Source organism: Coturnix japonica, chromosome 15, assembly GCF_054131305.1.
Source record: "Coturnix japonica strain WE chromosome 15, WE-NBRP24, whole genome shotgun sequence".
Lineage (NCBI taxonomy): Eukaryota > Metazoa > Chordata > Aves > Galliformes > Phasianidae > Coturnix > Coturnix japonica.
This window is the reverse complement of record NC_140677.1, coordinates 10,088,920-10,113,618: the sequence shown is the minus strand read 5'-3', so window position 1 is coordinate 10,113,618 and position 24,699 is coordinate 10,088,920. Positions and strand designations below refer to the sequence as shown.

The 24,699-nt window shown below is 46.6% G+C and overlaps 1 protein-coding gene across 17 annotated transcripts in view; it reads left to right on the top strand.

The window, feature by feature from the left end:
• Window positions 1–23,137, top strand: part of CHCHD6 (coiled-coil-helix-coiled-coil-helix domain containing 6) — a 101,893-nt gene extending 78,756 nt beyond the window's left edge. For 8 of the 17 annotated variants that reach the window (XM_085516901.1, XM_085516897.1, XM_085516891.1 and 5 more), the window contains 2 exons: window positions 11,777–11,854; window positions 21,972–22,511. In XM_085516901.1, coding sequence (XP_085373027.1) covers window positions 11,777–11,854; window positions 21,972–21,995 — 102 coding nt within the window. In that variant the 3' untranslated portion in view covers window positions 21,996–22,511. Of the gene's footprint in view, window positions 1–11,776; window positions 11,855–21,971 lie in introns of all 17 variants that reach the window. The other 9 variants (XM_085516908.1, XM_085516907.1, XM_085516902.1 and 6 more) reach the window with 2 other exon arrangements.
• Window positions 23,138–24,699: the final 1,562 nt, after the last annotated feature.

Genomic DNA, 24,699 nt, shown 5'->3' with positions numbered 1-24,699 from the left:
TCTGTTGCTGAGGACAGACCAGGTGTAATGTTCCCATAAATTCCCCACTTTGTAGCCTTTACCAAAAGTCTCCTGCACCTGCGGGTACTGTTTTGTTCAAGAAGAAAAAGCACTTTAGAAGCTATTAAATGAGGACCTCATATTCTGTTCCAGCCTGTGCTGTTGTGAGGATTGCATGCATGCAAAGCTATGGCATGAACTTGAGATCTCAAGTTCCTCGTATAATGCAGGGTCAAATTTGTGCTGATTGGGAGATGAACAAGAGGGATCTTGGGCTGTCTGAGACAGTTCCTAGTGCTTTGTTTTGCTGAGCCTTGATGTTAGCTGCAATAGAGCCCCATAAAATGCAGGGAAGTCTTTATTGACATGTAGGTGTGTTAGCAGCTTTCTTGCACTGATGGATTAAAGCCAGGCTGTGTTCAGTAAATGTGGATAAATAATAAAAGGTGAGATTGTATGCAGTGATCCCAGGTCTCCTTTCTCCAGCTGCCACCTTCTGCCTGTTTGCTGGAAACCTTTGCACAGGCAAACGGCTTTGCTTGAGAGAACAGGCTCTGCTATTTCTGACATAGCCAAAGGTGGCTGATGCAAAGCCAAGGGAGAGCTTCTCTCCCAGGGACTGAAATGTCAACAAAGATGTTCTGCATTACAGGGCCCTGACTTGCTTTTGTATCAAAACAGAACAGATGTTGGAAGGTCAGGAGCTGTGCTGTATACAGAGCAGCCCCTGGACAGCAGGGCACAGCTTGTTCAAGTGTCGCAGGTAACGTTCTGGGTTTAATGTGCCAGCATTTCCCTGTGATGTATGGCTGGTTGGCGGTTACCCTGCAGCCCTGTCTGGGTTTTTATCCTGACTAAGGAAACAGGCCTCACATAACCATGTTGTGTGCTGGTAACTGTCCTCTCCTGCTCTCTGCTTTGCTCTGATCCTGCTGGCAGGTTGCTGCAGTATTCCTCGGAGGCACAGTGGCTCTGAAGTAATAAGTTCCTGTATACCTTGTGAAAGCAGGCAATTAGGTGGAGGAAAGGGACCCCAGTGGTTCTTGTGCAGAGGGAATCTTATTGACTCACCCTTTATTGTTATTTAATCCCAGAGGAACTTCACTTTGACTTGAGAATCTGGAGGAACCCCAGTGACCTCAGTTCTGCTGTTTGTGAAGCACCTTATTTCTGCTTTAGAACTCGCTTTGCCTAAATGTTTGGGGGCTGACTTGTTCTTACTGCTATGGTCAGCTTTGTAGGAGGGGCTCAGCGAGGGTAGTGCTGTAGCATGTGAATAGCCTTGATTTTTGGGAATTGTCCTTTGGGGAAGAAAAAACTTCTTGTTCACATAATAATTTCCTTGTTCACTTTGGAGAAATGGAAGCCTTGTCCTTTCATAATTTCCCCCCTCTTTTTTTTTTTTGTTTTAAGGGTAAGATAAAAGATAACTGTGTTGAGTGTGGGCAACCTGGAAGAAAGGAACTGATGGGTTTAAAGTAGCCTGCCATCTTGCTCTTTGCACTCCTTTTTGTGCTGTCCAGTCCAGTGTTTCTCTTGGAACATGCAGGTTTTGGGCCAGATCTTAACAGGCCTGAGTACCTTCTGCAGCTCTCCAGGACCTGTGCTTAGTTGTCAGGTTCTTGCTGTGTTGTCTTGCTTTTGCTGCTGTGTTTTGAGGCAGGGCAGCAGTCAAGATGGGGGAAGAGGAATGGTGAGTTCAAGGACCAGCACAGGAGATGACAGTGTGTGAAATAGCTGAAGATTTGTCATTGCTCAGGTGGGTGCTCAGGGTGGTCACGGGCTGTGACCTGAGTGACTGTCATGTCCAGCAGTCACAGTTTAGGGCTTGACAGAGTCAATGACAGCTGACCACCTTTTCCAGTCCCAGCTGGTCGCACTCATCCATCTAGTGCTAAGCATGCTTTGGCTTGACTGGCAGAAGTTTATTCCAAAGCTTAATGGGAGTGGGGAGCAGTAGATGCGGAGGGCATTGAGGAATTGGTTGTGTTAGCAGGTCTGTATGTGGGCTTTGGGCAATATGACAGGGGATCGGGTTTATGAAGTTTTCTCAGCCCCTGTCAGTACAATGCTGGGCTTTGAAGCATGGTTTCCTCTGAGCTTTGTTTTCCCACAAAAACTTCAGGCATGATCCATCAAGGACTGTGAAATATATTTAAAATCCCTCTGCTGCTTTTTTCTCACAGTCAGCGGGGCTGTGCTTTCTTCTCTGGCGTGGAGTTGTTTGCTGTTGAGAATAAGCAGTCTCTTTTCTTGTGATTCCTTACCTCTCTTTGGGACGTGATGCCATCAAGAAAGCCAGCTGTTCCAATCTGAGAGTCTGCCTCTTCCTTCATGCTCTCTTGTTGATTGTGTCGAATCAAGAAATGTTTGCAGTAATATAGGAGGGAAAAAAGGGGGATGTGAAGAAACGAAGAGTGAGATCACACAGCCCAGGAGTCTATAAGGAGAAATTCGTTCACAGTGACTGTATCGGGAACCAGATCTGCTATAACAATAGCAAATCTCATCCTACTCTTGCATCCAAATTCTCACTTCAGTAAACTGTGGGATCTGAGAGATCCCATGTGGAGAAGAGAGCAAACTGAGCAGCTGGGAAGACCTGACAGCAAGGCCTGTCTGCTCCTGCTGGGAAGATGGCAGCTTTGATAGGATTTATAGAGAAATATATTTTAAAGGAGCAGAAATGCAGGAGATAATCCCTGGATGGCAGCTGTAGCAGAAGGACAAGGTACAACATATTCTTGTAAATCCTGCAAATTGGAGTTCTGACTCTTAATATCTTGAACCTGTCTCAAGTCTTTGTCAACATGGGCTTTTTCCCTGTGACTCAGGTTCATGGCATCCCTGTTCAGCCAAGGAAACTGCCAGGCTGTGCTTCGACTTTGGCTCCAGCTGTTCAGTGCAAAAAGCTTTCACTGCTGCTATGAAAAGCTTTTCTTAAGGGACAGCATTAAAGCAGGAGTGTTGTGGTGCTTGAAGGTTGAAGCAGGCATCCTCCCTTGAGAAGTGTCTTCCAAATCGCAGCAGTCTGGTACACTGTCATGTGGATAAAAGGCCAGAGGGATTGTGCATTAATCTGTAGCTGCCTGTAATTAATCTCTCTGGTAGTGTTGAATCTGACTGATGTTTGAACCCATCAGCCAGGTATGTCAAAGAATTTCTTCAGTAGCTCTGAACTGCTCCACAAGGCTCTAGGCTGTAACTTTGCATCTGGGTCCTACCTGCTTTTCTTCACCATCCTTGGCTCTTGCTCCATCTTTGTTCTTCATTTGCTCTGTTGGTATTTTCCTTGGCTTTATCAGTACTGGTTTGCTGTACTGCATGCCTCGCTCTGGTCAAGCTTGTGTTCTTCTCAATAACCGCCATAGAAACAGCAGATATTTCTTGATCCTCACACAATTTTTGCAAGTTCCACTGCAGTCTTGAAAGATTTCTTTCATTGCATGTTGTAGAGATGTAAGAACATGTCCCGATTTCTCACTTGGGGTTTATTATTTGCCAAGTTACTTTTAGGTGTGCACGTGTTCTTTATTTTTACATTCTTGATGTTTGCAGAACTACTTTTTCCTAATTTACCTGCAGGAAATACTGGAATATTATGTTTAAAAGCACAATACATTTACTGTTCCTGTTGGTCAGGATGTAGAGCAGTGCATCCTGCAGGAAGCATTGTGCGGACCCACAAGCCCTGGGATCGAATGCTGTGTAGCATTGCTGACTGACTTTCAGACTTTTTGTTTTGCAGTGTGCTGAGTTCAGCTCCAGCTCGGATGCCACGCTGTAGTGCTGGGATGGCTGTCTGTTAGTTCATGGCAGTGTGTAGCAAATGTTTGAGCTATAGGCAAGGGGTAAACTGGTGTAGGGCTCTTCTGTGACATTCAGTGACTGAAACTCAAGCTGTGGGTATTTCATGTGTACTTTAAGATGGGGCACTCTTGATTCCTGTAGTCGATATCTTCCTCACCACCTCTTGTGAGCAGTTCTGGCCACCTATAGAACTTGCCTTTTAGAATGCACAAGAAAGCTTGACATATGCCACTGCCTATTTTTGCTGCTGCTGCCTCCTCCTCATGTCTTTTCCTTTACTCACCTCTCTCTAAAGTTCTTTTTACCTGTTTCCCTCCAGTGTCTCTGCACTCTGCCTCTCTTCTCTCCCATCCCCTTTGTTTGCATTTCCTTCATTTTAGAGTCGGTATTGAAGCTGACACCAGACCGCCTATTCCCTGCGGCACTGAACCGGCAGTTTGGAAAGAGGAGGCTGCATTTCCCTCAGGGGGCAAGGCAGAGTTCAGTGTCTGTCTTATTTTAAATATGCATCATAACGCGGCTGATCAGAGGAGCAGAGAAATCGTTGAGCTCTGAGTACTGGAAGCTTGTAAAGACAGAGAGGAATCCTGTGCATTCCCTGTGCCCCTCACTGAACAGGAAAGCAACTCAGCGCAGGGGAGGTTGCCTCAGGAAACATGGGTGAGTTTGAGAGACTCTCAGTCAAAGGAGGATGGGAAGTGATGCTTGTGTAAGCATCACACCTTTTTCTGCTTCAGTTTTCTCACCCTGTCAGATTTATACATATATTTTTAACCTCAGAGGATCCCAAAGTACGTTACCTAACGATCCATCAACCTTGCAGGATGCTGTTTGCTTTGGGCAAGTGCAAGACTGATCACTGATCGTCGTCCCCTTATGGTGAGGAGACAAGCCGGGCTATCCCTGTTCCATGTTGTTGTCACAACCACTGTCATGGCAAGGTACAAGAGATGGATTTGCTGGTTTTGCAGAATGAGTAGCAGCTCTACTAAGGCAAGCCACATGTCCAGCTGGTTTGTCACCTAAATGGTTCTGCTGTGCAGCCCTATGCAATGCTGTGACACAGTTCAGCAGCTCCCAACATCAAGTTAGGATTGGAAGTGAGAGGTATCCTATTGAACTGAAGCTGCTGTTGTAATTATAGTTTGGTTTAAATACCTGTGGTTTGGCAGAGTAGCAGGGTCCTGACTTCTGTAAAAATGGCTGGGTCCTTCAGGACCAAGGGAAGGTCAAGACCTCTGCTGGAAACCTGCTATCTGCCTTGTTACTTTTTGGGTCACAGTCTACTTTGGTTTACTTGTGATTGTTCAAGTGGTCAAATTTGGTCTGGCGAGCTGAGAGTGTTCAAGGTTATATCAGCAACAAGTGTGGGAGTGACTGCAAGCTCATCCTTTTCGTATTTTTTTTGCTTGCTGAGGTGCCTAACCCATCAGAGGAGATACCTGACAGCTTCAGGACTCAATACCAGCTGATTGTCAGCTGGAGAAATACAGTGACTGTGCTTAGAATAGGTTAATAATAGGGTCTACTTTAGGCTGCTTTGGACAGAGAAGAAATAAGCAGATTGAGGAAGCTACTTCACAGTTCTCCAGAGCTACTCAAATAAAATTGGAGTAAGAAACCTCTTTGACTGGAGGAAGAAAGTCTTCCTGTAGCATCTCGGCATTTGTTTTGTCTGAATTCCCTTCTACTCAAAGAAAAAGTAGTAGTTAAGGCTCTGCAGTTGGAGACTGGCTTACATTACTGAAATGATATGCTTGAATGTAGAACTGACTGCTGAGGTGGATGGGTTTGGCCTTCTGTTCCGGTTCTGCCTTTTTTTCCCCCCAAAGATTCATGTTTCTTGGATTCCGACGAGGTGTGTTCTGTTGCTGTCCCTGTAACAGTTTGCTCAGTATTTGTGGGAGAGGTTGTGCATTTGAAGTGGGTGGGGAATGGAAACAAGAGTTGGCACCGTGCAGCCGATTTCTCCTCTGCAGTGCTACATAACTCGGTTGTCATTTTTTCCTCTCCTTTCTGTAAGTTTTTGGTTTCTCATGTCTTAAAATAGCAGAGAAAGAGGGCTCACTGCTTACCAGGACAGACCTTCCCCAGCTGTGCTCATTCAGCTCCTTCCAGCTTCTTGCACATGTCTGTGTCCCCTGTCCTCACATGCAGCACCGTATACCCCACACTGTAAGCCTGATTTGGTGCTATGCTTCCTCTTGCACCTTTTCCCAACAGTCAGGCTGCTCTTTACACACTGTCGGTTCTTCTGAAAAATGATACACCTCCACATTCTTTCCAGAGCAGGTTTGCACTGGGGCAAAACTGCCTGAACTGTTTGCTCTAAGGTTGCCACAGTTGCTGCACCTGTGAAGGCAGTGCCAGAGCTAGGAGAGCTCCCTGGGAAAGCAAACAAGCTGCTACAATTCCGGCATGTGACCTTGCATGGGCTGCAGTTAGAATTATTAAGGATTTGACCCTGGCTCTCTAGGTGTAAAAGGCTGCCTTAGCCCCCTGCTTCATCTCTTGCCAAGTCAGAAAACCCAGGTACTTAGCAGGAGCTGTTGCTTGTATGACCTTCATGCATGAAACAGCTTCTCTTTTAAAATGTTTTTTTCCCCTTTATCAGTTATTCATTGAAGAGTCTCTCCGCATCTGTAGAATTTTGAAGGGTAGCTATTATTTTACCATTTTAATTCTCCCAGCTGTTCAAATAATTGTTTTAACCTCTCCGTGCCTGGGAAGTGCTTTCCACGTTCCTGTTTGCTCTGCATTGTATTTCTTTGGTTTCATGGTTTAAATTACAAGCAAACATTTTTCCCCCAGCCCAGATGATGATTCCATGTCTGTCTTCTGCACAGCTTTAATGGTACTTTGCTCTGAAGGAAGCCCTTAGAGCAAGGAGCTCACGACTGTCCTCTTTGTGATACAGGTTCAGACTTCACTGCCTTGGTTTTCATTCTTGATTTCCTTCTTTGCTTTTCCAATAAGCGTTGCTTTTCTTCAGCGCATCCCTAAGGGCTTTGCCATAGGGACAGAGGTGGGATTTGAGCTTTGAGTAGCTGTGTTGTGGCGTTTTGGAACACAGTGCTGTGGTTTCTCTTGCGTGCTTTCTTTATGTGTTCAGAAAGTTTCAAAAGGTGATTTATAATTTATCAAACTAAGCATAAAACATCTGACTGTGAAACCTATCAATCTGATCCCATCTCTTTCTAGCCCTTTAATTAGGGAAGCCCTGCTGAAAAATGTACCCATCAACTACTGAGAAATGGTGCGTTCCTGGACCCTTGGTATAAATCTTCAGTTATCCAGGTGCCAAAATGCTGTCAGAACTGACAGATCTTAGAAAATACACCCACAGGCTGAACATTATCCATTATACCAGCACTGAGCAGTGGGCAGCGAGGCAAAATCAGCAGAGGATGTGTCTTTATCAACTTTAATTGGCTTTTCCCGTTGATAAAAATCAGGGTACCCAGCAAGGAGGAGAGCCTATCTAGCAGTTTGATCTTTCCATCCCCGAGCTGAAGGGTGCAGTCCATCTCCACTGACGTGTGATGTGGACTTGTCTCAGCGCGGCTCCTAGCAGCACGGCAGCCTGCAGCCTATAGAGAAGGCTGCCAGCCTGTCTTCGGTGAGCGACCGTGCTTAAACAAGCGTGAAGAATGAATTACTCTGGATAAGTTGGGTTTCATCTGTGCTCTTGTTGCTTGAAATGCACTTTGAGAGAGCCAAAGTTAGTTAAACTTTTCTGCAGTTTTTGGTTTGTAGGAGCTCCTGGATTACAGCTAGCTGGGCTCTGAAATGAAGGACCTGGGTACTGGATGTGGTGGTACGAGCTGGAGATGGTGGAGAAAAAGGAAGCAGCGACTTTGCAAGAGCTACTGGGTATGGCACACATAGAGGTTTGGGGATTACAGCAAGCTTCTGCTGGGTCATTTAGCACTGCAGGTTTATCTGTGGCTTTGCATCACAGACAGAGGAGTCAGCATCTGCCTGGGTTTCTCCTGGGAAGGCTGTTCTGCAGCCTTGCTGCAGCATCTTCCATTTTCTGAACCATTTAAATGTTTTAGTTTCTCCTTGGCGCTGCTTACATCTATTGCTATTACATTTATAAAAGTTTTATTAGAGTAAATAATACAGTGAAGATGATTGCAAATCTATTACTACACTAGTCTTTATCTAGTTGATTAATGAGAATGACTCATTTCTTTATTTATCATCAGTTTGGCAGTGTGTCGTGCTTCTCTTGCTAAATTCTGCAGAGTTTCTCAACATGGCTTTATTTTAAGTTTCTGTTCTGCTAAACCAAACTTGTCTCTCCTATTTCCATAAATAATGGAACACAAAAGCGATTCCATTTGAAAAAGAGAGTTTACTAAGTGTACTTTATTGAGGAAATGAAATTTTCACAATCCCTGATGGTCATAAAAGCCTGACTGTGAGGCCATCACAGGGCTGCAATCAAAGAAATATCAGCATAACTCTTTGTTTAAAAAGGTTTTTAAGCACATTATAAATGTTGGTTATTCAGATGAATGAAGGAACAGTGTGCCATCCAAAGCTTGCTGCATGGAAAGCTTTACATCCACAGGGCCATCATCTCCTAGAGAGTGACCTGGAAGTGCCACCTGGTGGGGGTGAGGATGGGATGAGGGGATGTGGATCTGCAGCCCCAGGCAGCACAGCTCTGGTTTGCTTTGTGCTGTGCCTATGGCTGTGCTGGCCTCTTGCCTGGCTGAATGCGCTGCCTGGCACAGGAGGGTCCCTGTTGGGTTAAGTTCTAGAGCCTGCTGCTGTACAGGCTGTAAGAATATGATGGACCGTATGGCAAAATAGTGTCAATTGTGTTTTCTTTTTTTTCCCCTGTCCTTTTCTTAGCTGTATGATAAGCAGCTACATAGTGACTTCTTGTGTTTCTTTAGAAACTTGAAACAAGTGGGAGGGGAGCTTAACAAAGTCCATTCTGTTCTTCTGATTCAAGCTGCCTTTTTAATAAGCCCAGCCCATCAAGCGTGTTGTCACTGTTCTTTGCAGCGAGGGGAAGGCTGAAGCTTTAAAAGACTTCTGGAGAGTATATACAAACCCATAGCCTAAAACACCGTGATTCACATGGTTTCCATGGATGCTGGCCATACCACGGTTCAGGTGATTCTGTTGTACTGATGCAAACGCCAGAGCAGATTTAGCAGGAAGGCATATTCCTGCCTGCTGGCCATAAGCTCAGTGTGAAAGAAGGAATTCCTGTGTGTGCAGCCCGATGGGAGGATAATGAGCTATGAGACTTATTATGCATTATAGAAAAATAATTCCAGGTGAAATACAGCTGAGGAAAAGAGATCAGGATTTTGACATCTTTGTTTCTGTGATAGCAAGTGAGCAGCGAGGGCAGCATCACCTTCAGTGTCTGTGGGCACTGCAGAAGCATTTTGCCAAGGCAGCAGTGTAAATGCAGGCTGACACAGCCTGACACTGGGGCTTTGTCAGTCCTTCCCCAAGTGCCCGATGGTTCCCAGCTCCCAACCACCTCCTGCCTGAAAGCAAGGCTGCGGGGTTTTTTTTCTCTTTTTCTAAACCTTTTGCTCTGTTTTAATTGAGCTCTGGGAGCCATTGTGAGCACAGTGCCGCAGGATCCTCATCTTGTAAGGGCCTCGATAAATATGTATTGTGTTGTCAAGTGTTCCTACCTCCTCTGCAGGTAGCAGCGAGAAGCAAGCTGCATGCCATGCATCTCCGGGGTCAATAAAAACAAGATGGCACGGGGGATTGTGGGAAGAGGAGCCAGGATAGCTGCCTTCAGCATCACCTGCTACCAACACGGCTATTTATAGATAGCTGAGGCTTTGTCAACTGCATTGTTAAATTAATATTTACTTACCAGCGTCATTGTCTCTCACTACAAATCTCATTTGCATTAGTGCTTGGACAGAAGTGCGGCTTTCAGTGCTCCAGCTCTGTGTGCTTGATAAAAGTCTGTGCTGTGCGGTGTGTGTTTGAAGCCTCTCCTGACAGATTCTTGCTTTGCAAATCCCCTCCTCCCTGCAGCAGCATTTCCCCACCTTTCAGTGCCACGGGAGAGCTCTCACCTTTGTTCCCAGGTGCCCTCTGCTCACGGTGAAGCTGATCTCACTGGAGATGGGCAGCGCTTCCACACAGCGATTCTTGGTTAATCTCTGCCCCTCGGAGAGGCTCGAGCTGTTGCTGTCTTGTGGGTAATTTAATAACTAACAGACGAATAGGACATATAGATTGCGGTAGCTTAGCCCAGATGCAATCCCCCCCGCATCCCTGTTTACATCTGTTTGAATGAGTTTTGCTATAAAGGCTTGATTTCTGTGCAGGCAGCAGGAGGCGGTGCTGCTCGGCAGAGCTGTGCTGAGCACAGCAGGCTCCACACCTGGCTAAGCAGGCTCAGTCCCGGTGCGCGCCCGCCTGCTTTTCAAAAGGGGAGAGTAATCCACTTGCTAGACATTCCTGTAGCTGTCTTGTAAGTCCTTGGGCGACCTTGAGCAGTCATTTAACTCATGTTTGTTTGCCCAGCTCTAGTTGGGCAGATATTACTTCTGTGGTTTGGAGGGTTGAGGTTGAACGGATGTCTCAGAAATGCCATGGATGAGAGGTGCGGTGGAGGTATTCACGCTGCTGTCTCAGACAGCTGATCAGAGTGCAGCTTCACTTGCCTGTCTTGTTGCTTCGTGCTTCACAGCACCTGGACACTGGGCTTGTGTGGGAATGGGAGGTGGTAATGGCAGGGCTGCAGTGCAGGCAGGTGTCACAACCTCAGTCCGGCTGCTGATAAGCTCCTGGTGCTGCTGCTGTGTTAGTCCTAATCTGCCTTCAGCCTGGGAAGGGATAATGGTGTCTGTCTCTCTGACACCTCTGCAGGCTCTCTGGGCACCTCGTTACGCATTTTTGGAAGGGAACTTTGTGGTCCTGCTCTCCCTGCAGAGGGGAGCTCCCATCCCAGGTGAGCCCCATCAGCGCCAAGCCGGGGCTCAGGGTGTGGGCTGCAGTTCAGCCCTCCTGGCACGCAGAGCACATCATATCTCAACAATATTACAGTGCACTCTGAAACCATTCACCTTTCATTTATTTTGTTTAAGATAACAAAGCCTCCATTTCCTCACATTGAAGATGTCTCTTCCTTTAGCGTGCAGAAGGGGACAGGGATGTGGGCCAGCTGCAGACACGGATCTGGAAAGACTGGAATCCAGTACTGTGCTGCTCCACTCCTTGCCTTGTGCCCATCTCACCGCCTCTCCCATTTCAGCTTTAATTCTTACTGAAGGCAGCTCCCAGTTGCTACATTTTTCAGATCACCCAGGTTTTTTTTATTGTTGTTTTTATTTTTTATCTTATGTTGATATTCAGGGGAGATCGGCTTTAATGCAAAATGTCAAGGTCTTTTCCTAGAGAGCTGACAGTAAGTCTAGGTGCTGTGTATGTGCACGGGCTATCGGGATTAGGCATTCTTACTCAGAAACATTGGCTGAGACAGACCTACACTCCTCCTGCCACAGAGGCAGGCAGGCACTGTCTGATGCCAAGCCTTGAAGTATTTGGCATGTTTTCTGCTGCCCTAGTTTTGTGCAGTTGTTCCTGAAGTTTTACAAGTACGCGACAGTTTTAGTTCTGTTTAAAAATTAAAAACAAATTCTAAAAAATGTATATATAAATTAAGCCTTCGTGCTTTGAAGGTACCGGGATGAGAATGTGGCTCAGGTGCTTCAACCAAGAAAAGCAAGTGAGATAATCCCAAGGCATTTCTTATGTCAGCTCTGTGGTTCTGGGGAGAGTTTCTGACTTCTCTCTCAGGTTTTGAGCCTGTGAGGGTGTGCAGCAGGGCTCATTTTGTGAGTGAGGGGGTGCCTGCAGCTCTGTGGTGTTCCTTGCAGGCAATTGGCCTCCCCGTGTCACAGGAGCCCGCCCTGCATTTTTTCACATCTCGTTTACTTTTTAATTCGCACTTTTTTTTTTCCAGTCGTTCCACTTTTCAAGCTTTCCTTGCAAGCCCGAGGATCTCAGACTCTTCAGCTTTCAACAGAAGCCAAGAATTCATGTAAGAACACGATTCTGGGCCATTGCTTTGACATTTTCGTGGTTATGTCATATGTCATCAGGCTTTTACACGAGCTGGCAACGCCGCTTACACTGAGTGTAGTTGTTCATGGAGGGGGCCGGTTCGGCTCCATACCCCTGGGCTGATCTGTAGGAGGCTGCCTGGCTTCCCTGTGTGTCGCAGCCCTTTACCTTTGTCTCTGGGCAGAGGCACTTCTGTGCTCGTTCCCTGGCAGCTGCGGATGCACGTGCTGCTGGGATAGCAGCTGGGTCGGTGGGCACACACTCACACCTCCGCACTGCCTGACGGGGGGACGCACGCAGCCAGACTCCCACAACAGCGAGGTTTCCAATAAAGCTGAAACACAGAGGTATTGTTTGTCCAACTGCTGGCAAATGCACAGAGCCATTGTGCGGCCCTGAAAGCCTTGGCGCTTTATTCTCTGCAGACTGAATGGCAGCCGCGGGTAATAATAACACAAGATTAAAAAAGCCAACATTATAGGGGCATTTACAACCCACTGAGAGAGTGAAATCTCAGCAAGGCTGAGCCGTGTCTCTAGCGATCCTCCGTTTTTACTGCTTGATGAGGAAATGACGGGCAGCTCTGGAGAAATGGCTACTGTGGAGCAGATGAAAGGGGAGTGGGTTGGCTGCTCAAACGCTGCACTCAGAGTGGGACAAATGGAGCAGCTTGATGCAAACTGAGCTGCTGGCCTGTCCCCTCGTGCTGGGGGGCTGAGTGTGTTTGCGTGCCGATGTCTCCTTTTCAGGCTGATGGAAGGTGAAGGCAGGCGGCGGAGCTGGGCTCAGTCTGTGCCATCCAGATTCTCATGTTGTCGGTCAGCATCACCCAGGGAGGGTGCTTGGGGAGCCTGGAGGCTGCAGGTGTGTGAGGATGTAGCTGCAGGCTGCGAGCAGCCCAGTGCTCTCTGCTGCCTGACATCTTCTGGCACTGTAGGACTTGAATTCTGGATGTAAGCTTCAGTTCTAAGTCAGGCGGCGACGACACCCACTGCACACAATTTAAACTCATCTGACTGATACCATCTAACAGGTGGAATGTCATTGTTTTCAAAGCAAACATACACAGACACCAACCCTGTTTGTAGAGATTAAAAAAAGTACACAAAAACACTGAAATTTAAAGGAACGCTTTCTTTTATTAGAAGTCAGGTCTTTAATTTAGGTTCAGCTCTAACAGTTCTTTAACTGAAGTGTCTTAAAGAAAGCCCCATGTGTACATACATCTGTCTGAACCAGAGGCAGAGGAACATCCTCTCTGGACATGCCTGGGCTGCAGAATAGCAATGAGGTCTCAATGCCAGCTCTGCCCTTGCTCGTTAGGTATCACAGCAGGCTAGCCCTGGCAATGCAGAGCTGCTGGGCTGTGCCCTGCTCACACAGGTTGTACAGCTGTCTGGGAATCGGCCGTGCCTTCCAGATGTGAGCTTGCTCTTTTGGTATGAAGGATGGAATGAGTGAAATGGTGGTAGATATTTTAAAGCTTGAAGTGATAAGATTGCTTTGTAAAGGTGCTTGTTTACCTGGCTGGGGCAGCTATGGTCAATGACTGTAGTTTTCTGTTTTAAAAGAACTGAGTTCTGGTTTCTTGCTTTGCTTGTGCCAGGGCAGGATGGCTTGGGATTTGCTGGGATCAGGATTGCAGGGTGCTGGTTCTTGTGTGGGCCGTGATGGGGATTCCAGCAGCCAGGCTGCTTCACAGACTCATTTGGTTGGATTAATGAATCTGTCCTGGCCTCTATTTCTCCAAGAGTGATGAGAAGTTACTGATGTCCCAGGGGTTTGTGAGCTCCTTTCTATATTGACCATTTGGTGAGGACAGAAATTCAGCTCTGGGGAATAAAGCATCCGAGTTAGTTCTGTTCTAATCCTGGTTACAGAAAATGGACAAGTTCCTGTTAAAGTCTCTTCAAACATAAAATGTAGATACACATGGATTGCACTGTATTTTTTTCTTTTTTCCCATTCTCTCTCTCTCTTTAATTTCCTTTATGTTTTTTGTGTTGATTTTGATTTCCATTTAAGTGTTGCCTGCTTTACCCTATTGACTGTTCAGGTTTGGACCTGAGGTTCCGCTGTGCTGGCGCAGACCCATGGAAGAAAGCTGTGGGTTTGCTTTGTTTTCCACAGGTTGCACAGGTTGAACCGAAATGTATGTTAATGATAAGGGCTCTGTGGGAAGAAGATGCAAAGAGGTGTTGAGTGACACTAGAAAAGAATGGTCTAGGAGGTGGGAAGAGAGGATGTAGCTAAAACTAAATACAGTACTTGCTTTCTGCCAGATCCTTTGCAGCAGAAGCATGGATGGATTCCCAGCTGACAGCCCCCTCATCTCTTTCCCCCTCCTTTTTCTGTCTCCCCCTCTGGGGCTGCTCTGTTAGGATGAGTTGCTTCCAAACAGACAATACTTTTCTAGCAGATAAACGGACACCTAAGAAGCTGTGCTGGTATCTATCATAAACAGACATGCAGCACAGTGAGGGAAATTACAGGATGGGGACCAGCATCATTTGTCATATAAATAAAAAAAGGCCTAAAGAAGCCCAACCAGCTCCCCCTCCACTTGAGCAGCGTCCACAAGAAGAGCAAGCAGCGCACTTAGAAACTGTCATTTTCTTTCCCAGTCTTTTAATACGTTATAAAAAGCTCCAGTTAAACATTCCACCTCAGGCGCTGTTTGTAAAGGATGTGTTTTAGACAGATGGAAGCAGGTGTCTGTCCTGACACAGATGCAGGACTATAAATTCACAGTGGAGGAGATGGGAGATCATTATTTAGGAGGCTTTTGTGGCTTATTCCAGCATCTGGCATTCTACCAGGGCACCTTCTGAAGAGGGAGAGGGACAGGAAGGAGCTGGAGAAATGCTGAGCTGCAGTTCCTGCCTTGTGCCCACGCAGCATGGAGGCTTCTGCCTGTCTCTGCTCCTCGGTGCTGACAAGGGGAGTGGCAGGGTAAAATACTTGGGGTTTATTGGGCGCCTCCTGGAATCTCTGTCTACGAGGCATGGTTGAGTCATTTGGCTGTCTCAGAACAGGCCACTGACACCTCATGTCTGTTAGTTCTCTGTCTTCTTGCCTGACCTTGGTGGATGGTCTAACTGGCCTTTGGTGCAGGCCGAACAACCAACCTTTTTTTTTCCCTTGTGGCTGAATCAGATCTTGCAGTTCCTGGAACCGGCGATTACAAAATACTTGAAGAGATTGGCACGAGCCAGGCATGTAATTAATTCTTAAAAATCTGATGGTCAGATACCATAAGCACCCATTCAGCAGTGCTCAGCTGCTGCAGAAGAGTGGCAGCAGCATGTCCAAAGGGACTGATTCTACTCAAAGATATCTCAGTTTCTGGATTGCATGCAAGCAGTTGAGGTAGGCTCCCTGTATGTTTTCTGATTTAATTTACCTGTAGGGTCTCTGCCGTGGCCCTGTTCTTTTTGGGTATCACAAAAACAGGCAGACGTACATCTCACACCACTTGGCATGGAGTCACAGTTCTCCCTCTGCTCCATCCCACTTGTTTTTGCCTCTTCTGCCTGAAAAAAAGGGTGAGTGACATCTATGCCCGTACGGGTGAGATAAAGATGGCTATCACACAAATAAAATTACTGGCTGCCGAATAGCAACAGCTTAATGAAAACGTGAACTGTTAAACAAATAAAGCCAGTCAAGCTCATAACACTTCTGCATGGAATCTCACTGTATCACTGAGCTGAAATAGAATTAGGCACTGAAGAAGGATATCGGGAGAGCTTGTGCTGGGATAGGCAGAAGTGAACTGTAACCACACATGGACATGCAGCTGTAGCAACTAAGGCTCTAAGCAGGTGGGCATCCTTGTGGGACAGCGGGTGTCTCAGGATGAGCCCTCAGAGTTCAGAGGATGACTGAGGTTTCTGTGTCTCATTTCTTTTTTCTTTTCCTCTTATCTCATCTAGGTTTGGTCTCTGAGCTGCATGGAGTCCCCAGCTTGCTGAAGATGCACTGGGACTGGGTCACACCAAGTTTTAGTTCACCCAGGAGGTGGAAACTTGTACAAGTTTATCTTTAGCATGTGTTTATTTTTCTGGGTGACCTTGTGAAATTTCCTTGCACTGGATCTGTTTCATGCCGTCTTGCTGCCTTTATCTAATTTGTTTTCTTGTGTATGTTACTGACGTCAAGTGAAGTGTAATTTGTTTGAGAAGTGGTGCTTATAACAAGGATCCTGCTAGTAATCCCTGCTCTGAATCCCTGTATACACAGTGCTCCAGGAATAATTAAAGTCAGAAACTTCAATCTGGAGGGATGCACAGGGGAAGCCTGTCCTGAAATGAGGCTTGGCGTAGCTGGCCTTTGTACTTCCAGTTCTTTTTAACAGTAGGGTCTGCTGGTTTTTGTTCCAGAACTGAATTTAAGTAGAAGCTTGACATCCTGAATTTATGCGCCAAACCCCGCTGTTCATCAGTCAGTATTGTTACTATATCCTTTCTCTCTCTGTTAATATTCCTCAGTAGTCTGCAGGGATCATTTGCCAGCTTGTTTCTAATTCCTGCACCTTCCTGGTGCCTTGTTTTGTAACATCTTGCATCGTGTACTTTCCATTTCTGTAATTCATTTAATTCCAGATATTGGAATGGCTTTGTATTTATTGCATCTCTTTTTTTCCTTTCGATAGGAGATTACAGGTCACGTATACAACTTAATCCCAAACCTTTTGGCTTCTGGGATTATTTTGTTCCTTTTATCCACCAGGAATGAGGATATGTGGAAGCTGCTGCCTTTCTGTGTTTGTGTTTTACAAAGGTTGTTCAGAGCAGGGCTTGGTGGTGCAGCAGTTAAACCCTGCTGTCAGCATCCCCCAGCAACCTTCATGCTGCTGCTGTCCTTAGTTTGCAGATGTCGTGGGTTTAGGGTTTGCAATAATGAAATTCTGTTGCATCAGTAAGTGTTTTTCCATTCCTTTTGGCTCTGGAAATGGATATTCACAGTTGGGTGAGGTTCATTTTAATCCTTACAAAACCAGAGCTGTATTTGTACAAGTTGTCATTGTTCTGCTTTTGGATCCTCCTGGGACTAATCCGTGAGCTTGCAGAATGCTTGGAGTGACTCTGGCTGTGGGGCAGAGGGGTGCCCAACATTGTCCCCTCCCTCTGTGCATTCCTGCTTTCAGCTTGCTCCAGGAAGGTGCTGTGCTGTGTTTGCAGCCTCTACCTTCTGATGTGTACAGATAGCGGGATGCAATTACCATCCCCCGAGGTAGAGTCATTATGCTGGCTGTAAAGAAAGAGGGTCACAGTCCTAAAGGGAAAATGATTTTAAAGCAATCTTGACCAAGTCTAGTAAAGCCATTTCAGACCACTTAACGCTCAGCCAGTCCTTCACAAGCACTTGTGATATGTCCTCTTTGCTTGGCGAGAGGCAGTGGCACTAATGCTTGCCAAGGGATAAAGAAAACCCCCGATAAACTGCAGCACATGGTTGGGGTGGCCATTCTTGGAGGTGTTCAGGAATTGCAGAGCTGTGGCTCTGAGGGCTGTGGTCAGTGGGCATGGAGCGGGTGGGTTGGGGCTGGACTTGGTGATCTTAGGGATCTTTTCTAACCTTAATGATTCAGTGATTCTGTGTTAGAGGAAGGCAGAATTCAGAGCTATGTGGTCAGCAGCAAGCTGAGAGATGCTCTGGCTGAGCTGATGGGAGAGGCAGGCAGCAGCTGTAGGTGCGCTGGGAGCAGCCGGGGCGCAGAGCAGGCACTGCTTCACGCAGGTGATTTTCTTAATTTCAGTCCTTTGCAGCAGCTGGATAGCCACGGCTCTGTGGGTTAGCAAAGCTCTGAGCCAGTACCCAGGAGAGCCAGAACAACCAGTGGTGAAATGCTCCACGTCTGATTTTTGTCCTTTAGAGCTCCTGTGTAATTTTATTGGAAAACAAAAATTGTTTAAATAATGGAACAGACCCAATGAAGTTGTGCAGTGATGCAGAAGGGGTGAGGAAGGGTTATTTCCTTTCTTTCCATTACTTTTCCCCTCCTGCCTCGCCTCCCAAGTGTGGGTGGAAGCTGCGTGTCAGGCACTACCCGGCCCAATGGCTTTTCTTAATGGCAAGAATAAGATTAAATGCAATTAACATCGATTGAACAAAGCCCGTCCTCAGTTTGCACTCCAATTAATTAATCAGCCATCCTTTCAGTGGCAACCCTCTGCAGAGCCCTGTTTGTTCCTCCTGGCCCTACCATTTTCTAGCACGTGTCCCAAATGAAAAGAGCTGAGCGTGGCCTCCTGCTCCCCGCTGTGGGTCTGGGGCTCCCAGCTCAGCCAGGGGCTGCTTGGGGACTGCAGAGCTGCTCAGTCAGTGGCAAAGCGCTTCCTGTGAAGCAAGGCTAATGATGGGAGCTCTCTCCAAGTTAGAACAATTGTCTGGAGGAAATCAATGTTAGAATGCATGAACAAACAGGTGAGGCTCGGAATAGCTGCAGATCGGTTGTGCTGGTAAATAGCTCGGTGTTCTGGCAGGGCAATGTGTTTGACAGCACGTCCTGGGTGTTTGCTGGAAGTGCTGTTTTGCTGCCCTGCTCTGAGGGAACCATCCGGGGAAGCAGCCGAGAAGTCCCTCGGTGAGCTCCTCTGCTCTGCAAAGCTATTAACACGAGCACGGAGAAGAGGGACAACAAAACTCTTTTAATAGCATTTTGAATTAGTGCTTTTTGTTGCTGCCAGGCATATTCCGGCCCTGTCGTATTCCAAACCCAAGGACAGCAACTGTTGGACTCCTGAAGGATGAGGGAGACAGAGAGGCTTTTCTGTGCAATAACTGTATGGCACAGAAGTGCTACGATCCATTAGTCAGCACAGCTGCTCTGCAAAACAGCCAATACCCCGAATGTAACAGAACAAATTGCACATAACCAAAAAATACCTACAGCATACATCAAACCGGAGTGACTCAAATGTCCCTTGCAATGCTCTGGGGTGCTAATAGCCCCACAACAAATGCCTTATCCAGCAGAAAGGCCTTGAACACCCATCCTAGGACAGGTGAGGATTTCTGTAGTTTGTTAGTGCCTCTTTGCAGATGAACAGAGATGAAGAAGTGACTCGGTCAAGTTACCAAAGTCTGCTGCGTGCTTACAGGTCTTCTGGGTTTGAGCAAACTGCCTGTGCATGGCACAGAGCTGGGAACTATGGAGATTAATTTCTACTTTGTCACTGACATTCCGAATGCACCGACTCATTTATCATGGGGATCTGCTCTCTGGTTTCTTCATGGCTATGTGGTGCCCAGATGTGTGAGCACCATGGGATGATTGCTTGAAGGAATGTTAGAACAAAGGTAAGGTATTCACTGGAGGACAATTGCAATGTTTATCTCTGTGAGACTAAAGGCTGGTTAAATAAATACTTCCTGGCCCAGCTGGGGCTTGGCAGACTGCATCTGGCAAACCCAGAGGGAAGAGGTTCCTCGAGGCCTGGAGTTCTTGGAGGAAGGTTCCACCTGGAGCTGAAGCATGGAGAGGATGCTGAGCTCCTGCACTGGGACACAGCTGAGATGGATTGCCTCGAACCCCATGCTGAAGGCACAGCTTTTGTAGGTGGTAGTACTGGGCTGGAGTCTTTCAAATCAGAACTTGGTGTCTACCTACCACTCAGAGCAATCTGTTCTCCCTCTGCATGAAGGGCACTGGCACCATCGTCATCCTGATTCATGAGTGAGTGCTGCACGCTGCCTAAGATTGCAGCAGAGAGCATCCAAAGCTGGCTGCAGGGCAGTTACTCTGTGATGCATCACTTAACTTCAAGTTGAGCCTCAACTTGGTTAATGGGGAGGATCCCATCGTGTAGGCACAGCTTGTGGCTGTGAACTGCCTGGGCTTGTTGCTTGTGCAGCCTGGCTGGTACATCTGCAATGCTAAGAGTGTGCAGGAGAGAAAAGGCTGCTGCTCCTTCCTGGCTCTTCCTGTCCAAGGTAAGGGAAGCATTGTAACAGCCCTGGGGCATCTTTCAGGGAGGATTCCAGGTTGGAAGGGACCCCAGGGCGTGCCAAGACTGGATCTGCTGGGCTGCAGTATTAGCTGGAGTTGAAACGCTGGTGTGAACGGCTGGCTTAGCAAAGAGTGGGTTTAGTCTTGGAGATGTGGCATCCTTCCACGCTATTACACAGTGTGTGAGGCATGAAATCAATGGAACTGTGCTTTTAAGTAGTTAGCCACAGGTTTATGAACTGACGGCTCAGGAACGGTGAAAACAATTTTGTGCATATGGTGACAAGTGTTTTCCTCCATCAACTGCTAACGGACCAGGAGGCCCTCAGAGTCTCCACGTGCAGGTGTGCTACAGCTGGGTGGTGCTCTGCAGGAACTGCTGGAGGAGGAGAGCTCTGATCTCTGCCTCTGACCTCCAGTGCTGTTGGTGTTAATGATGCCTGCACTACACAGCACGTTCCCCAGTAGATTTGGGGCTGGACAGGTTCAGAGACCGTACTCTGGTTTCCTGTTGTTTGTTTCTTTCTTTTGAAGCGGTGCGGAGTGATTGACAGTACTGTTACCTTCATCTTTTGTTCCCGGAAACTTCCCTTGGTGTGAGCAGCACAGCAGGAAATTGGTGTCTAGCCTGTTTGGCATCCCATCAGCTTTTGGCCCAGTGATCGCTGTGAAAGATTTTGGGAAAGCTTAGTCATGTGGTGTGAGATGGAACCTGATGGGTTTGCACAAGGAGTGTTTGTGAGCCTCCAGCTGGATGTGTCCTCGGAATGTGGATGGGCTGGGAGAAACTGGCTGAGGTTGAGTGCTGGCTGTTTGTGTTTGCTCCTGGACGAGTGAAAGAATGTCATAATGATTATGAACATGAAATTGTGCAACCAAGGTTTTCTAAGATTGCTGTGAAGAAAAGTTTTTGGCATCTCCTGTAGGGGTTTAACTGCAAAGTGGCCACAATACTGGCTTTATCACAAAGCATAGTGTTCCTTGACACTTAACTGAAGTGTTACGGTATGAATACAGCAAATTACTGTATCGCAGAATTGATTGGGAGCTGTTGCTGTTTTGCTCGTTGCATTTTGTGTAAGTGCTATTAGAATTTGTTTAAATGTGTTGCGAAATTAGTAAGTCACTAATGGTGAGAAAAATTACCTGGGAAATTAGAGGCAGTCAAGTAATATTGATGGTTCATTTGTCAGATTTGTGGCTGAGCTTTGTCTAAATAATTTGACAAACAATTTTCTTTTAATTCTTGAATCTATTGAAGCTTCTCCGGTTTGTTGTTAGAAACAGGGCTGTCTTTGGAGGTATGTGGTCAGTGTAGTCTGAGCATGCCGATATTGCAAGTGTTAAGCAGCAAATATCAGCCTAATATGCAGAAGCAGCTTAAACAGCGCCTTTACCTTCCAGCAGACACTGCTGTGTGTGGTAGCAGCACCCTTTTGTGCTGTGTACCAGAATGGAGAACATTCAAGGGACCACCTAAAAATACACAAGGGGTAGAACCAAGCACATGTCCAGCCCCAGGTAGCTGGGTGATCATCTGCCTTTCTGTGGTTGGCTTTAGAAGGGTTCTGTAAATGTGGATAAATACTCTCTGCTCTGTGTTCCATTTTAGGAGGGTTTGTATCTTAAGATAAAAGTTCTTAGTAGGGTAGTGTTGAAATTGCTCTCTTATTTTCTTTCCCCTCTTATGCTGGTCCTGCTCCAGGCATTGGGATGACTGGTGTGTGTTTGGCAGCCGCTGATCCAAGTGCTCCCATGTCCTGCTGGGGCTGAGGCTTAGTGTGGAGCTGTGCTTATTCCTGCTGCTTTGAGCCCCAGCTGGGTCTGTGGCCTCTTTCTCCTGCTGCACGCCATCAGATTTTTAAGTCCTAATCATTTACAACTGACCTTATATTCTTGCTCATGGAATCAGCTTTGCCTTTGATAATCATGATCTGCTCTCGCTTCCACAGTCCTTTGTCCCCTTGAATGTCTGACGGCATTTTGCAGAAGGCAATACCTGATACGTTTTCTGAGGGATTTACTTGCAGTCTCTCACCGCAGGCAGCATTACTCCTTTGTTTCTGAAAGAAATAGTCCAAGGTCAACAGCTGTGTAACTAACATGCTGCCTTTTCCTCTCTCTCCTTTTTATCTTCCAGGAGCTTTTAGTTAACTCTGGATAACATCAGCCACCAAAGAGCAGAGGACAGGGACCACAGATGCCCCTGGAAGGCCCAGCATTCTTCTGGATAGACGCTGACCAAAACTGGTGCCTTCTACCCTTCGTGGTCCAAGACAACGATATGATTCCTCTTCTAATGGCCTGCATGTATTGGTCTGTGTGGATGCTTTTGGAGCCAGGCAGAGGGTCATAAGAGAGAGGAACACTGTTACTTCATTTTTGTATTGTAATAGAATGTAAAGAATAGCCTTGACCGCAGCACAGCTTGTCACTTGGAGGCATACCCCACACAGGCCTGGTTCACCCTGTGCTAGCTTTGGTTTCACCAACCCCTGTCTGAGTTTCAAGAGTTATCCTTGTCTGTTTGCTCCAAAATTAAGGGTCTGAAGAACTCGGAAATAACCCTGACCAGCTTGTTGGGATTAACTGTTCCTAGCATGCTCTGATTGGCTGCACCAGCAGGCACGTTTCTCCCCTTCTGAGGTTCTCTCCTAAATAATTAAGTGTTTAATGGTCACTGTGTGCTGTGAGATACTTTCAGTTCCATGGGTTTGTAGATTGCTGTTTCCTACCTCCTTCCTGTGCCAATGAAAACTCCCACCAAGTATGGGGAATAGGAGCATTTCCAGTCACAGTTTATAAATCACAAAACTTGTTTTAGGTCCCAGGCTGACTGAGGTTGGCTTATTTGAAAGTTCTTGGAAGAGCACAAAGTCCTGGCCAAAGAGAATCAGCGTTGGTGAATCATACTGAAAAACACCCTGCCTGCTGAGCACAGAGCCCTGGCTGTCCTTCTTTACTCCAGCTGTTGTGTGCAGTTCCTCCTCTGCTGTCCACTGTGCTCTTTGACCTTGTGTTTGGTTGTGTGCCTTCTCCTCATGGAGCCAAATGGGAACTCTGCTTCTGACTCTCATCCCACCAGAGTAAGGTGCAGCGGATATACCTGTCAGGGAGACGGGAACAGGTCTATTTGTGGCTTCATTCCCTTTCTCTGCCTAAAGCCTCTCCTTCACTTGGCAGCTTCTGCTGCTTGTGTCCTCCTTGCTGTGTCTGACGGGTTCTGAAGGATGTGATTGTGGATTTTTGGAGCTCATGTCAGATTTGAATGTAGTGTTTATGAAAATAAATGAGGGGAGCTGAGAATTGTTTTCTATGTTATATTCTGCTCTTGGGCAGCAATTCAGAGCTTCGCATCTTCATTAAAGCAACAAAATTCCTTTCCTTATGAGAGCAGATGCCGCAACTGTCTTCTTCCTCAGAAGGGATCTTTGCCTGCTTGTTGTTGTTAACAAAGAATCCAGCTCTTCTTCACTGTGCTGGTCAAACTTGATACCTCCAAAGGAAAAGGGGTTTTCCAAAGCAAAGTAAGATACCTTGTGTCCTTAGGTCTGTTTGTGGCAGCATTGGATGGGTTTCTGCTGGCACTGCCGTGCTGGCTTCTGGATCTGCTTGTGATAGCTGGGTTCTACAGAACTGCAGGACTTCTGATGTTGGACTGTGAAGAAGCAAGGCCTGTCGCTGACTAGATTTTAAATAGTCATTGGTCTAAAGAGGAAAAATACCTATTTTGTCTCTCCTTCATTTTCCTCTTGCCCCCATCTAACGTTGCCTTGGCCATAAGTAATTTGCATGTCATTATTTCAGCTGCCCTAAACTGGGTGGGGGTGGACTCTGATGCCAGGGCTGATTATCAGGTAGCACTGGACAATTTTTTTCTGTTAGGCAACTGTAATACATTTCCACGCTCTTTTATAATGAGCTTTATTTACCAAATTGGCAATTCCTCTGTTGAGAAATAACTGATTACAGTATTCAGGGAGTTGCTGTCATCTCAAGATACGCAGGTGTCTGTGGAACATAAACAGATGTGATCGTTCAGATGGCGAACTCAATTGATAGAGGGTAGAGGAAAATATCAGCCATAAAATCATAAATGCAACATCTCCAGTTAATGTTGGCCAGGTGCACTGCGGCTGTTTTGCAGCCCAACAAGGACAAAGTGGTACTCTGAGGCCATGCAGCACCTCCGGATGAGGGTCTGCTTGATTATAAGCTGAAAATATACCTCTTGCACATCATCCTACTTCAATATTGCTTTGCCTAACCCACAGCCTCTGAGGACAGAAATCAGTTCATCATGCAGCAGTAAGGTTGGAAACTGCTCTGTCCTACCATGCTAGGTTGGATTTCGATGATGAATGTCTGCAGACTTCGTGGTGACCCCAAGGGTGGGGATTGGGTCTCAGCTGCCTACCCCACAGTTCTGTCCTTTTCCTTTGGTGCTGCACAGCTCCCATGAGTAGTTTTCTTGCTGTGGTTGCCCTCATCATTAGCCTGGATAGCTGAGCCTGAAAAAAAATGACAAGGAGAGATGTTGATGGGAAACTACTGAAGATGAAGCACAGTTTGCGGAGCCACAGCTGCCATCGGGGTGAAAAATCTACAGGTAATACAGCTTCAAGAGAGCTTTTTTTTGTATTCCTCCCCCCTTCCTATATCATAGAAACCCTTGCAAGGATGGGAGAAGCCTTCTACCCGGTCTTAGGCTCCCTCTCTGTATGTTTCTCCTTAGCTGCTTGTTGGATATCTGGAGCATTAATCTTTCTTCATTGGGATTTTACAGCAGGTCTCAATTATGCTCTGAAATGGCAGAGGTGGTTGTTCCCAGTAGTTGCTGCTGGTAGTGGTGTCCTTATCGCACAGCC